Source organism: Talpa europaea, assembly GCF_964194135.1.
Source record: "Talpa europaea genome assembly, chromosome: 1".
NCBI classification, from domain to species: domain Eukaryota; kingdom Metazoa; phylum Chordata; class Mammalia; order Eulipotyphla; family Talpidae; genus Talpa; species Talpa europaea.
In genome coordinates, this window is record NC_140073.1 from 8,698,697 (window position 1) to 8,712,577 (window position 13,881).

General features: G+C 38.2%; 1 protein-coding gene across 1 annotated transcript; it reads left to right on the forward strand.

Annotated features, from left to right (window-relative positions):
• Positions 1–679: 679 nt before the first annotated feature.
• On the forward strand, positions 680–10,190 carry LOC311167334 (uncharacterized protein; the record flags this gene model as incomplete). The annotated part of the gene is made up of 3 exons (XM_084228247.1): positions 680–1,594; positions 6,780–6,911; positions 9,243–10,190. The coding sequence occupies 3 exons, from the start codon at positions 680–682 to the stop codon at positions 10,188–10,190; spliced, it is 1,995 nt and encodes a 664-aa protein (XP_084084373.1).
• Positions 10,191–13,881: the final 3,691 nt, after the last annotated feature.

Consider the following 13,881-nt stretch of genomic DNA (forward strand, 5'->3'; position numbering starts at 1 on the left):
CTGTTGGTCCAGTGTTGCATCACACACACTAAGCGCATATCTTAGTGACTGCATTATGCAATCACAAATACCGAGTTTGGATCAGTGAAGACTATGGGTACTTTCAAATAGAGTGAAATTCACTTTGGATTTATTCCACTAAGTTCATTGGACTTAGAAATTACTGAGTATGATTTCAAATATTGATTACGTTTCAGAGCATGACAGCCAATTAATTCTATTTAAGTATAAAAAATTATTCAACTTCTTGTGCATCATACTTTTATATTATAATAACAAACCAAATCATAATGTTCCTGATAGGTTATAATAAATATATATCTAAACTATCTAGAGAGGTTCTTGTTTAGGCGAGAAATATACAAATAAATAGTCAGATATATTCATACTGGACAAGCCATTGATCAACCCATTTCATTTTATATAACTCAGACTATAAACTTGTAAAATTTAAAAATTAGAGAGGTAAAATACAAAGATACTTAATTCAGCAGCATGTTAATGTGTATATAATTAAAGCACTAAATTCTATTGTCAAGTCTTTTTTTATAATATGGACAATCTTGAAATAAAAGTTATTGCTAAAATGAAATGACACTATTTATGCAATTTTCAACAAGTTTGTTTATCACTATCTCTTTCTGCTCATATCTCCAAAGCATTTGGTGACTCAACAACAATGAAGAACAACACAGAAGTGACCGAGTTCATCCTCCTGGGACTGACGGATGACCCACAGCTGCAGATCCCACTGTTTATAATTTTCACCCTCATCTACCTCATCACTGTAGTAGGGAACCTGGGGATGATAGTGCTGATCCGCTTGGACTCTCATCTCCACACACCCATGTACTTCTTCCTCAGTAACCTGTCTCTAGTGGACTTTGGTTACTCTACAACTGTCACTCCTAGAGTCATAGCTGGATTCTTTATAGAAAAAAAGGTCATCTCCTACAATGCCTGTGCTGCTCAGATGTTCTTTTTTGCAAATTTTGCCACGGTAGAAAATTTCCTCTTGGCCTCAATGGCCTATGACCGCTATGCAGCCGTGTGCAAACCCTTGCATTACACCACCACCATGACCACAGAAGTGTGTGCACGTCTGGCCACAGCCTCCTACCTCTGTGGTTTAATGAATGCATCCATCCATGTTGGGGACACATTCAGCCTCATTTACTGCAGCTCCAATGTGGTCCATCACTTTTTCTGTGATATTCCAGCTGTCATGGTTCTCTCTTGCTCTGATAGACATGTTAGGGAATTGGTTCTTTTTTATGTAGTGAGCATTCAAGTGTCTCTAGCTCTCCTGGTTATCTGGATATCCTACATATTCATATTTGCCACCATCCTAAAGATGCGCTCATCTGCAAGCTATCAGAAGGCTCTGTCCACCTGTGCCTCCCACTTTGTTGCTGTCTCCATCTTTTATGGAACTGTTATGTTCATGTACCTGCAACCCAATTCCAGCCATTCCATGGACACAGACAAAATGTCATCTGTGTTCTATGTCATAATCATCCCCATGCTGAACCCCATGGTCTACAGCCTGAGGAACAAGGAGGTCAAGAGTGCCTTCATTAAGCTTTTAGTAGCAGTAAAATCATCTTTAAGATCAGGATTTTAAGGTTGTACAATATTCAACAACCTAGTTTCATTAAAGCCACTGTGAAATTAAATACTTGAAGTGAGACCTATTCAAAAGACTCTTTTCCTGAGTAAATTACATTATTAAATTATTTACAATACCTGAATAGAGAGTCTAAAATGGTATTGGTACAGTTTTTCCTAAATCTTGGTTTATTCACTTATTCTACATGCATTTTTATTTTGACCACTCATCAGTGCAAATACATGTAAGACATGGGCACCAATGAGCCATGACCAGAAGTACATACTTGTGCCCCATGAGCATATACACACATTGGATTGTTGCTAGTTTTAAATACTAATATTTAAGAATTTGGAATAGAGTTTTATGACCAATATTTTAATATTCTTTCTTGGATGCTGTTCTGATAGTCCTAACCTGATGATAAGATGATATAATAAACTAAAAGTATGCTGTTGTGCTAGAACATTCACACAGTGATACATAAGTATAGCATTTTAAATGAATTGTTTCTGTCTTGATCGAGGTAGTCTTTAGAATCTACACATGCATGTTACAATTTTGACAAGGATAAAATGGAGTGTAAGAAAAATGTAGAAAGAAAAAAAACATTTCTATTTCTTCAGACACTACTACCCATGTCACACTTGAAAAAATTTCACTGGATACCAATAATGCTATAGATTTTATTCCTGGACATGTTTTAATATGTTAATGCTGCTTTTTAAAAATTTAATTCTATTGGTTTAAATTATTCTTCACTCTCCCTCATTCTTTTATCCTATTTTATTAACACTGATTTTCTTCCTTTTTCTTCACAATCTGTCAACTTCAACTCGCCCTTGCTCTGGGATATTTATAATTGCTCTTCCCAGTGTGGGATGTTCCTTATTTTATTGACATCTTGGTTTAGTGTTGTTCTATATGGGTTTTCTCTCCTTATCACCTTTATGAATGAGTCATGCATGACCAGACACCATTGTTTCCATTCTGTTATTCTACATAGTATTACGGACCATCACCCATTGCAGATTTATCTGTTCATTTGTTTACAAGCAGCCCAGCCCAGGCTATGGGCAGAGAAGCAGTCACCCCAAGATCCCTCTGCAGTCACCACCCCACCTTTTCTTCTCCTACCAGCTATTCCTCTTCACAGTGGACTAGTCATGGTCAGGGCAGTTACTCTCAGCAGGTCACCAATGGGCAGAGAACAGCTATGGACAGCAGAGTATGGTCAATAAAGTGACTGAGTGCAACAGCCACTCACAACTTCCTCATTGCCCGCCCCCCCCAAACTCGACCCTCCAGTTAGGATCCAAGTCTACACAGCCAACAGAACAGCAGCTTCTGGCACCAGAGTTCTTTCCACAGGAGCACCCCAGTAGCATGAGTGATTATGGGCAGGAGTCTCAAGGATTTTGCAGCAGGAAGGGCAGGAGCAGGAGTGGGCCTCATCACTGGGGCAGGGAAGAGGCAGGTTGATGTGGACACACGAGCACATGTGGACCCGGAGTTTGACCTTGTGGAATGGGCGCTGTAGAGCCAGGTGACCTCAAAAGCCAGATGAACCCATGGAGGGAGGACTAAGTCTTGATCTCCACGAGCCTGTAGATCCAGATGAAGACTCTGACAACAGTGTGATTTATGTGCACGGATTCTAGATCACCTTTAAGAGCTATGGAGTTAAGATAAACAAAACCCGACAACCCAAAATGCGCATCTACTTGGGTAAGGAAACCCGAGGCTATGGCCCCTGCCTGCCAAGGGTGCAGGGGAGCGGTTTGATGGGAAAGATCTTCAAAGAGCAAACTGAAAGTTTCTCTTCATCAGAAGATTTCAATGAACAACGGGCGGTTTGGCTACCCCACCCCATCAAGGCAGAGGGATGCCGCAGCCTCTCTGTGGAAGTCATGGCGCTGTGGGGGACCGAGCTGGAGACAGAGGAGGCTTCCCCACAAAAGCACCCTGGGGTTCCCGAGAGAACCCTCCAGAGCAGGAAATGTCCAGCACCAAGCTAGGGACTGAGAGCGCCCCAATGCAGGATGTGGAAACCGGAACTTTGCCTGGAGAACAAAATGCAAGCAGTGTAAGGCCCCCCAAGCCTGAAGGATTCTTTCCACCACCCTTTCCGCCCCAGGTGGTGACTATGGCAGAGGTGGCCCTGGTAGCTTGAGTGGAGGGAGAGGTGGCCTCGTCACTGAGGTAGTCCCAGGGCAAGTCCAGAGGAGAATGTGGTGACACAGAGGTGGCTTCTGTCATGTCAGGTGGACAGAACAGGAACCGAGGAAGCTTGGGGAGGAAGATGAGGTGGCTGTGGGGACACCCCATGGACTTTTGATGGAACAGATGGAAGGAAGTTTCCGTGGTCATGGAGGACCTGTATAAACACACAAAGGCAAGCACCATCAGGAAGGCAGAGACCCCCCCCTCTAGACACAGAGACCTGGCAGAGCTACACTGACCACCAGATTTCTTTTTAAAACTGAAAATGTTTTGGAACCAAAATGAAAATGCATACATTGTACAAAAATGAAAAATGATGTAAGAATTATATAAAATAAAATATTTTAAAAATAATTAAAAAACAAAACAAAACGAAAAACTCAAAATGTTTTAAATTTATAATTCCACATTTATAATGTTGGCTAAAGTGTCATGAGTAGTCCTTGTCTGTACTTTGGTGTATTTCATCTTTTGTGAAGAAACATTAAAACGAGTGAAATGTACCTCATCTTCTTGATCCAGTCATCTATTTTTGGGCATTTGGGTTGATTCCAAAGCTTAGCTATTGTAAACAGTGCTGCTATAAACATAGGGGTGCAGGTACTCTTTGGAGTTGATGTTTCTGTTTCCTTCGGGTAAATACCTAGGAGTGGAATTGCTGGATCATATGGAAGCTCTATGTTTAATAGGTCAAGAAATCTCCACACAGCTCTCCATAGTGGTTGGACCAGTTTGCACTCCCACCAACAGTGCAGGAAGATGAAGTACATATACACCATGGAATATTACTCAGCATTCAAAAAAGATAAACACATGCAATTTGCAGCAACATGGATGGCACTGGAAGGGATCATGCTTAGCGAAATAAGTCAGAAAGAAAAAGAAAAATATCGGATGGTTTCACTCATAACAGGAATCTAGAAATCTTAAATAAGGGACCAGGAAAATGAATATCTATAAGAAAGTGAAAATCATAATCAACAAACAACTATGAACCAGAGACACTTTATGAGGAGTGGGGGGTGGGGGCGGAGGGATTGGGGTCAAAATAAAGGGGTTGCAATTGTTTGGGGAATATAAAAATAAAATTTAAAAATTAAAAAAAGGAGAATTAAATAGTAGTTACACAGGGATAGAGGGGGTGAATAGAATAAGAATGATGGTGTTCACGTTTTAAAAATAAAGTTAATTTTTATATACTAAAAAAAATCGAGTGAAATGGCATATTTATAACGTTATTTACTGTGTGGAAAAATCCTACATATTTATTGATGAATGAATGATTGAAGTTTTATATAGTGTACACCCCAACCCCCCCCAACACAATGGAATATTATTCAACCATTAAAAGGAGGAAATCCTACCAATGGTAAAAACTTGAATAGCCCTGGAAGGCTTATCTTATAGGAAGTAAGTCAGGCAGAGATAACTAAATACTGTATGGTCTGACTTATATGTGGAGTCTAGGAAGAAAACAAAATTCAAAATTATACAAAAAGAAATCACACTAGAGATGAAGGGTGGCAAGAGAGAATTGAAGGAGGGAGACAAAAAAGGTAGAGCTTTCCAGTTATAATATAAAAGAGTTCTAGGTATGTCATGGACAACACGAGGACTGTCGTTAACACCGCTGAGTGAGGAGACACAGGAAGAAGAGAAAACTTGCCAGTTGACCATAAATCTGAGGCAAACAGCAGAAAAGGAGTAAGGAAGGGGAGGGGGCCAAATCAGGGGAGGGGAGAGCACATGGAAGTGGGGGGAGATAGACTGGGGGGGCAGGGGGCTACAGTGTTGGGAGAACTATGGGTATCTGAGGGGAGAAATCAAATACTGCCCCAAAATGAACAATGTAAAAAATAACTAATTAACTAACTAAATACCTAAGAGTTTTCATCACGATGAGATTTTTTCCTTCAGCTTTTTCTTTCTACCTTTCTTTTCTTTTCATATTCTCTATAGGAGAAGGTGGTGTCAGCTGAAACTACTGTGGTCATCCTCACAATACATGTACATGAAACCACCTTGCTGTTCACCTTACATCTCTACAGCGATGCTTGTCAATGATTTCTCAATTACTGGTAGAGAACTAATCACAATAAATGTGCATTATTCAAAGCAACCACTTTTTTATTTTATTTTATTTTTTTATTATTTAAATTTTATTTTTATATTCCCCATACAATTACAACCCCCTTATTTTGACCCCAAGCCCTCCTTTGCACTTTTTTATTTTAAAGGACAGATTTATTAGAAATAGGAGAAGGGAAACAAAGAGCCATCTGCATGTCTCTGTCTTGGCACGCCCAAAACTACTCTTGATACTTTTAACTAGCACCTTAATTTTTACAATTGGAGGAGGACAGGAAAGAGCGAGACTGCAGGTGTAGGTGTGCACTGCTCGACATAGCACATTATGTCCCTGCACAATTTAATGGTACAAAGAAAAGTGATCGTCTTCTCACGGGCCCTCTCCCCTGAGAGTCCCAAGCCTGTACAATTTTTTCCTTCTTAATTGTTTAAATCCCATCACGACTCCATGTGACATTACTTTAAAAGGACCGGAGTCTGAATAGAGCCAATTTGGTCACCATTTACTGAAATGAAATCTAATGATTTGATACACACCAGCCACTCCTCAAATGGAGTATTTGCAGTGAGTCTGCAACCATTGGCAGGGGAAATGCCCTAAGATTAAATGTAAATTAATTGATGCTCAAAATTTAAACCACCATGGAAGTCTTTTATATCCCCATCCTCATTATCTAACCTCATACAGTTCTGTAAATGTTGTGGAAGTCACCATTGTATTGGTATCACAAATATGGAAACGGAGATCAGCAGAATGTAAATTTTCTAAGTAAACAGAAGAATATATAGTTGAATATTTATACTGAAAATCAGCCTTTTCAGTTCACATTAATGACTTTTCTGGCACTTCATGCTTCAGGGATCTTGGAACCTTTTTACCAGCATGAGAGGAAAACTTTCTCCTGTGTTATCTGTGCATTCTCCCATGAATGAATTCCTGATTGCAGATTCCCATTTCACGATTGCCTTTGTCTTCTTTTCAAGGAGCGTGGTAAGTTCTCACAGTCAATCCACTCTTCTAGTGAGAAATGAATTCATGCCAAAGCATTAGGGAAGCTCCATCTTATGAGTCTTTGAGCTTGCATCTTGCTGTTGGAACTTTATTTCTGTTTTTTTTCTAGTATTCATGTGCAAAAAAATTTTTTGTTCAGCAACTAGTATTTATTAAATAATATGCTTCTTTTTTAGGGGATGAGCAAAAACCTCAGATGGCTGATACTCTGAGTTGGTGGCAATTTCCCCCTACTTACTATGTGCTGCCATCAAAGAGATAGTTAGCCAAACAGGGTGAAGGGACACTTGCTTACTCTAGACGGATCTTCATGACACTGTTCCTGATCCTCACTTCATTTTCACTATCACTTCCCTCAATCTCACCATTTCATTACTCGGTTTTCTAGACAATCTAAAAATGCAGTGATTAAAACACAAGAATTGGGATCAGGTAGCCATGAATTGTACCTGAAATATCTTGTACTGGGTGGGAAATTCTAAGTAAGTGCACAAACTCGAATTCTCCATTTTCTTAACTGAAAATTACATAAAATGCTTATATTGGTTGTGCATACGTTACTATAACTCTCCCTTCTCTGTGCTATCTCTATCTTAAGCATCATCATCAGTATCATCTATCATCTATATATCTATCTTTCCACCAATGAAACCAGTTGTATGTGAGCAGTAAGTTTAAGTTGTTACTAACCTCAGGAGAACTACTAGTTAACATAGACCCTAGTAATTTATATAATGAATTTAATATTATATTGATTGTATTATGTTAATATGGGTGAGGTATTGGCAAACAAATAGTTTAAGCTCTAGACATGTAGGGTAATGTTTAGGGACCAGGAAGACAAGGATAGGAAAGAGTGATCCCTAAGGAATGGATATCTTTCACAAGGGTTTGTCTAAAAGTGCAAGGATTCATGCTTGCTCATGAATAGACTTTCATGTGAGAATCAACTCCCCAATCCATGAATTTTCAACCCTCAATATCTCAGTATCTGATCCAGCTCAGTATTGAGAGGAATGACAGTACGAATGAGTCTAAGGTACCAGGGAGGATTTCAATACAGGCTATATGTGCATCTCAGAGCACAAGCTAAGTAAAGAGGAGCTGACTGTCCCTGGGTCCTCATACACGGTGACTGACACAGCCCTGAGGACAGAGAGAGACACACAGGGGAGAACAGAATATCTAAGTGCACAGTACATCGGAAAGGGCAAATCTGAGACTAAGGGGACCAGGCTTCCAAACCCACCGACTTGCATCTACTAGCCCAACTATGCTACACCAACACAGAGACCATCATGCCTGTCTAATAATAATAATAATGACAATAATAATAATTCTGTACTCATCAGAATTGTGTTCAACACTCACTTTGCTATTTTTATGCATCATTTATTTGGACTCTTGTAATAATTCCTTGGAATCTTTACAGTACCATCTTGCTGATGGATAAAATGAGAATCGTGGTAGTTAAGGCCTATGCCATTTAGGTAGTAAATGGTAGGACAGAGAGTTGAATGCATGCACGTCTTCTCAAAATCAAGACTTTTACACCGAGTGCCATATCTTCTCTCCAGAAGTGAGTAGATGGGTGTACATACCTCTAATGCTGCATTAAGCCCACAATATATGCTCCACATTTACTTGTGAATTTCTCAACTAAACTACTCCATACAATGATTTTGGTGCAATAAAAATATTTAAATGCACATTGGCTGGAATTAAAATCAATTCAAATTCATTAATGGCATTAAATTAGAACCATTCTGAGAGGATCTAAAATGTGATTTGTCCGTTAATACCTTTGTACCTTTGAATAATTAATAATCAATCTCTCTGTTGCACAAGTTCCAATAAATAAATGAAATAAAATAACTAATATAGGTGATGAGTGGATTAAACATGTGATGTGTGTGTGTGTGTGTGTGTGTGTTTAGCACCTAGCATGTGGGCACTATCAAGGAGAAAGTCACTAGAAGACTCAATAGTTCTGCTTTGGAAAATGGACTTATTCTAGACATGTAAAACTGGGCAACTCTTTCACCCTTCCTGGGACTCAGTTTACTCATGTACAAGCTCAACACACTGGGAAATCCATAAAGACCCTTCCTCTTCAAAATAGTATTAGCATAACAATGAGTTAATTATAAAAGGTGTTCTCCTGCCCATGCCCATGCTTGAGATTGAAGTATATTGACAAGAAATTATTGCTCTAATGAAGTAATGCTTGCATATTTCAATTTATGTGCAATTAGTTTTTGGTCATCAGCGTGTTCTTCTCTTTTCTACAGAGCCTCTCATGATTCTCAGATCACATCTATGGAGAATAGCACAGAAGTGACTGAATTCATCCTGGTCGGACTGACCAATGTCCCACAGCTGCAGCTTCCTCTCTTTGTAATATTTACCCTCATCTACCTCATCACTCTGATAGGAAATTTGGGGGTGGTCACATTGATTCTAATAGACTCCCGTCTACACATCCCCATGTACTTCTTCCTCAGCAACCTCTCTTTGGTGGACTTTTGCTACTCTACAACAGTCACTCCAAAGGTAATCGCTGGGTTCCTTATAGGAGACAAGGTCATCTCCTACAATGCCTGTGCTGCTCAGATGTTCTTTTTTGCAGTCTTTGCCACCGTGGAAAATTTCCTCTTGACTGCAATGGCCTATGACCGCTATGCAGCCGTGTGCAAACCCCTGCATTACACCACCATCATGACCACAAATATGTGTGCTTGTCTCGTCATAGGCTCTTATTTCCTTGGTCTCCTGACTGCAGCTATTGATGTTGGAGACACATTCTCGCTCTCTTTTTGCATGTCCAATGTGGTCCACCACTTTTTCTGTGATATTCCAGCAGTCATGAGTCTGGCTTGCTCAAATAAATACTTCAGTGAGATGACTCTTTTTCTTCTTTCAAGCTTTTACATTTTTTTTGCACTTGTTGTTATTTTGATTTCCTACTTTTTCATTTTTATCACAATTTTTAAGGTGCACTCAGGTGAGGGATACCAGAGGGCATTATCTACCTGTGCCTCTCATCTCATTGCAGTTTTCATATTTTATGGGACTGTCATCATCATGTACTTGCAGCCAAGTTCCAGCCATTCCATGGACACAGACAAAGTTGTATCTGTGTTCTATACTGTGGTGATCCCCATGCTGAACCCCTTGGTCTACAGCATGAGGAACAAAGAGGTCAAGAATGCATTCAAGAAGTTTGTTGAGAAGGTAAAATATTTCCTGGTCCCTTAGTGTTTTACAAAGTAAAAATCCCAAAAGTTATTTCATCATTTTTAGATATACTTCATTCCATAAGTGAATGTCCATGGCCATGTATAACAATACAAAATATAAAATTGTGTCTAACATTATTTATTTCCTTAGTTTTACAACTGGTTTAAGCATCCCCAAAACGGAAATATATAATTATTTTAGTAAAAAATTTTTTTAATGAATTATGTGTTTTGGTCACATTTTATCCAGGTATAAATAATTATAACATTTATAGAAATTAAAGTTGCAGTTGTTACTGAATACCTTTTGTAAGAGAAAGCATGTTCACATCGCAATTTCTAAAAGATAATCACAGCCATATCACATTAAAAATGAGGAGGGAATAGTATGTCACTTATACCTTAAGCTTATGACTACCAGCTCTTTACCTTATGTGAAAAATGAAGAAAGGGGACAGGAGGTTCCATGAATTATGGTGGAGGAGTGGATGTCTTGGTGGTGGGTGTAATGTCATAATATACCTGAGTAGGTGAGATCCTAAATTTCTGACTAATATACAGTGTTGTAAATCAATGTTACCTTAATAAAATATAAATAACAAAAAACTAAAATGCATGGATATTAATAATAGTGCTATTTTTATCAGAAATACTTTGAAATCATTAGTTTACTATAGATACTTTGAGTTGTATCATTCTTGTCACTCTTGAACCCATTCACCCCACCCCACTCGCAATGATTTCTTGCTATTCCCACATGCATATCCCTGTCTCAGGAGCTTTGTATTTGCTGTTGACTCTGCCAGGAATGCCTCCCCAAACCTTTCAGATTGCTGCTTAAATGTTTCCTGCTCAGGAAAGTCATGCAAGTCTTCCCTAAACTATTTTATAAAATAGTCACTCCACTCTCTTTAGACCTTCTGTCCTCAGCATGCTTCATTCTTCATAGCCATTAATATTTAGCTTACATTTATTTGTTCATCTATTCATCTAAATCTCTGAACTTGAATGGTATATCACTGTGAACAGTAGCTAAATTTGGTTAATTTGGTTATTTGAGTCTTGATTTCAAACCATTCAAGAAATTCCAAAGTGTATGGGTGGAAGAGAACTCTGAAAACTAAGTAATCTTCAAGAGGAGAATATCCCCTAATATTTGTTTTGTTTTTGCAGATTTTGCATATTTTTGCTTTGTTTTTGCAGATTTAGCTTTTTTGCAGGTGGGCTTTTCAGAGACAATGACAGTCATTATCTTGGCCGTCTGGTGGATTCGGTTTGTACAGTGCCTTTGGAACATTTGACTCTTCTCTCCCATGCTATTTGATCTAACCTTCCTGTCAGACCACCTTAGAAAACTTGTAGTTTTGCTTTCAGTTCTCTGCTGCCCCACTCTGCCCAGTCTGTTTAGCTGGATGTTTGCCCAGGAGTGAAGAAGTGATTCCAGAGTTTGATCAAGAATCCATTTTTTGAAATCCTTCTTTCTCCTACTCTGTTACTCTCTATTAAAAATATTTGACCTCGGGCCTCCCCAGTGGCGCAGCGGTTGAGCGCTGGGTTGGGAAGCTGCCCGCAGCATCTGCAGTGTCGGTTCAATCCCTGGCTGCTCGCCGGCCACCTGAGGAGAGTCCCACATGGCACGCAGACCTCTCCTGCTGCCTGCTGCTCCCCTCAGCAGTGTACTTTGGTCCTTCTGCCTGCTCTGCTCCCTGCTCTGGCTCTGGTGAATTCTCTCACCCTCTCGTGATTCTGACTGTACCCAGTGCTTGTATAAATAAATAAATAAAAATCTTCAAAAAAAAAAATTTGACCTCATTAGAGTCTGATTACTTTCCCTTGTGTGTGTGTAGGTGATGAAGATCCCTAAGAATAGGAAAAAGCTTTTAGATTTTTATCATTAGGAATGTTAGTTGTGGGTTTGTAATATTAGGCCTATTCTTATTTTGAAGAATGTTCCTTATATCATCATCTATTAAGGAGTTTTAATCATAAATGGATGTTGAATGTTGTCAAATACATTAATTGATAAAATCATGATTTTTTTCTTTTTGCTGATGTGCCAAATTACATTTTAGATTTGCATATGTTAAACATAAATGAAGGTCTAGAATAAATAGCAGTTCAGAAACATGATAGCTGAGAAAAACATCAGTGTAACAGCCACATAAGTGAGCCAAATATTCTAAAATACCTTAAAAACCTTAACACCTGAGAAATGTCACTGGTTTACTTATCTGAAAGTTCTCTAGTAAAGCCCATACAGATGTTGTCTTTATTACACTTTATTCTGTTCATTCTGTGAGAAAATTCCTATTTGTATGGTGTTGGCAAAATGACTAAGTGACAATTGTTTATCAATGAAATTGCCCAAGACACTAATGCCAGTTGAGGCAAACAATAATCTGACAACATCTTCAAAGTAATTTTTTGTAAGATGAGGAATCCGTAAGAGAATTTGAAATGCTCCAATATATTTCTGAGGATTACAAAAAATTATGCACATAAGCCAGCCTGTATGTAAGCACAGGAAAAAAAACTTGAAAACTATTAAACTATTAGATCATTAAGGACATGCTCTAACACAGACATACAAATCTCTATGCAAAGCTTAAAGAACTCATGGATAAAAATATTTACAAAAATTTATGTGATTCTCAACATAACAAATGCTATCCTTTCATAATTGCTTCCTCCCTAGAGAAGAGATATGATTGTTCTCATAGGATTCTGTTCTCTTGGGAGTTCTATGCCTCAACAATTTTTCCCTAGTGTCTGTTCACTGGTTGACATGACACTATTTTAAAGGGATAAGACCCTGCACAGAGCTCCTTTGGTCATCATTCATACAAGTGAATGCCCATACTTTCTAGTACATGCCAGACTTTCTCCAGAGTGAATATTGGAAATGAATCTGCATCCAGATCCAGGGAAAACACCTTAAGATACACCCATTCATGTTGAAGTGATAACCCTTACAAAGTCACTAAAGACCCTCATTTTCTATTTACAAACAGAATACTGTGAAATAGTAAAGAAGCACCTGAGGAAAGCACATAACCTCTTTAATTCTACATTTTCTTAACTGAAAATGAGGCTTATATGTGTGGGGGGAGGTTATATACATACTTTTTCTCCCAGTACCTTCTACTATCTCTACCTATCGATCACTATTTTCATAAGGTTTTTAAAAATATAACCTAATTCTTTTTATATGCAAAAAGTTAAAGTGAAATTTAATTTTTCAAAACCAAATACAAAAAATATTTATATAAATGAAGTATACTATAAAAATAAGTTAAAATGCATATATTAAGAATATGTTCTCAGACACCAAAATAGTTTTTCTAAATTCTGTTATAATAATATCTATTTCATGTTTTTTAACTAATTTCTCCATCTGCAGGTGTGCAGATTCCATGAGTTTCTCATAAATGTCCATGAGCTCATTTGCTCAGATATGTAAATACACGTGTTAACATGGTAGTAGCTGTGGATTTGTTTGCTAAGAATAATTACACTAAGAATTCCATTTCCATGAGTGATTCTTCTGAAGCTATTATTCCTAGATCTCATTTTTAAAAGTCTTTTACTTTGGGTAAACAACAGTTGTGGAAATCGCTTCAAGAAATCATAAAATTTAGGAACTCACAGATAAATATTTTCCTTAGGAAGATCTGAAATGGATGAAACTGCCTATTGCAGATTTGAAATAA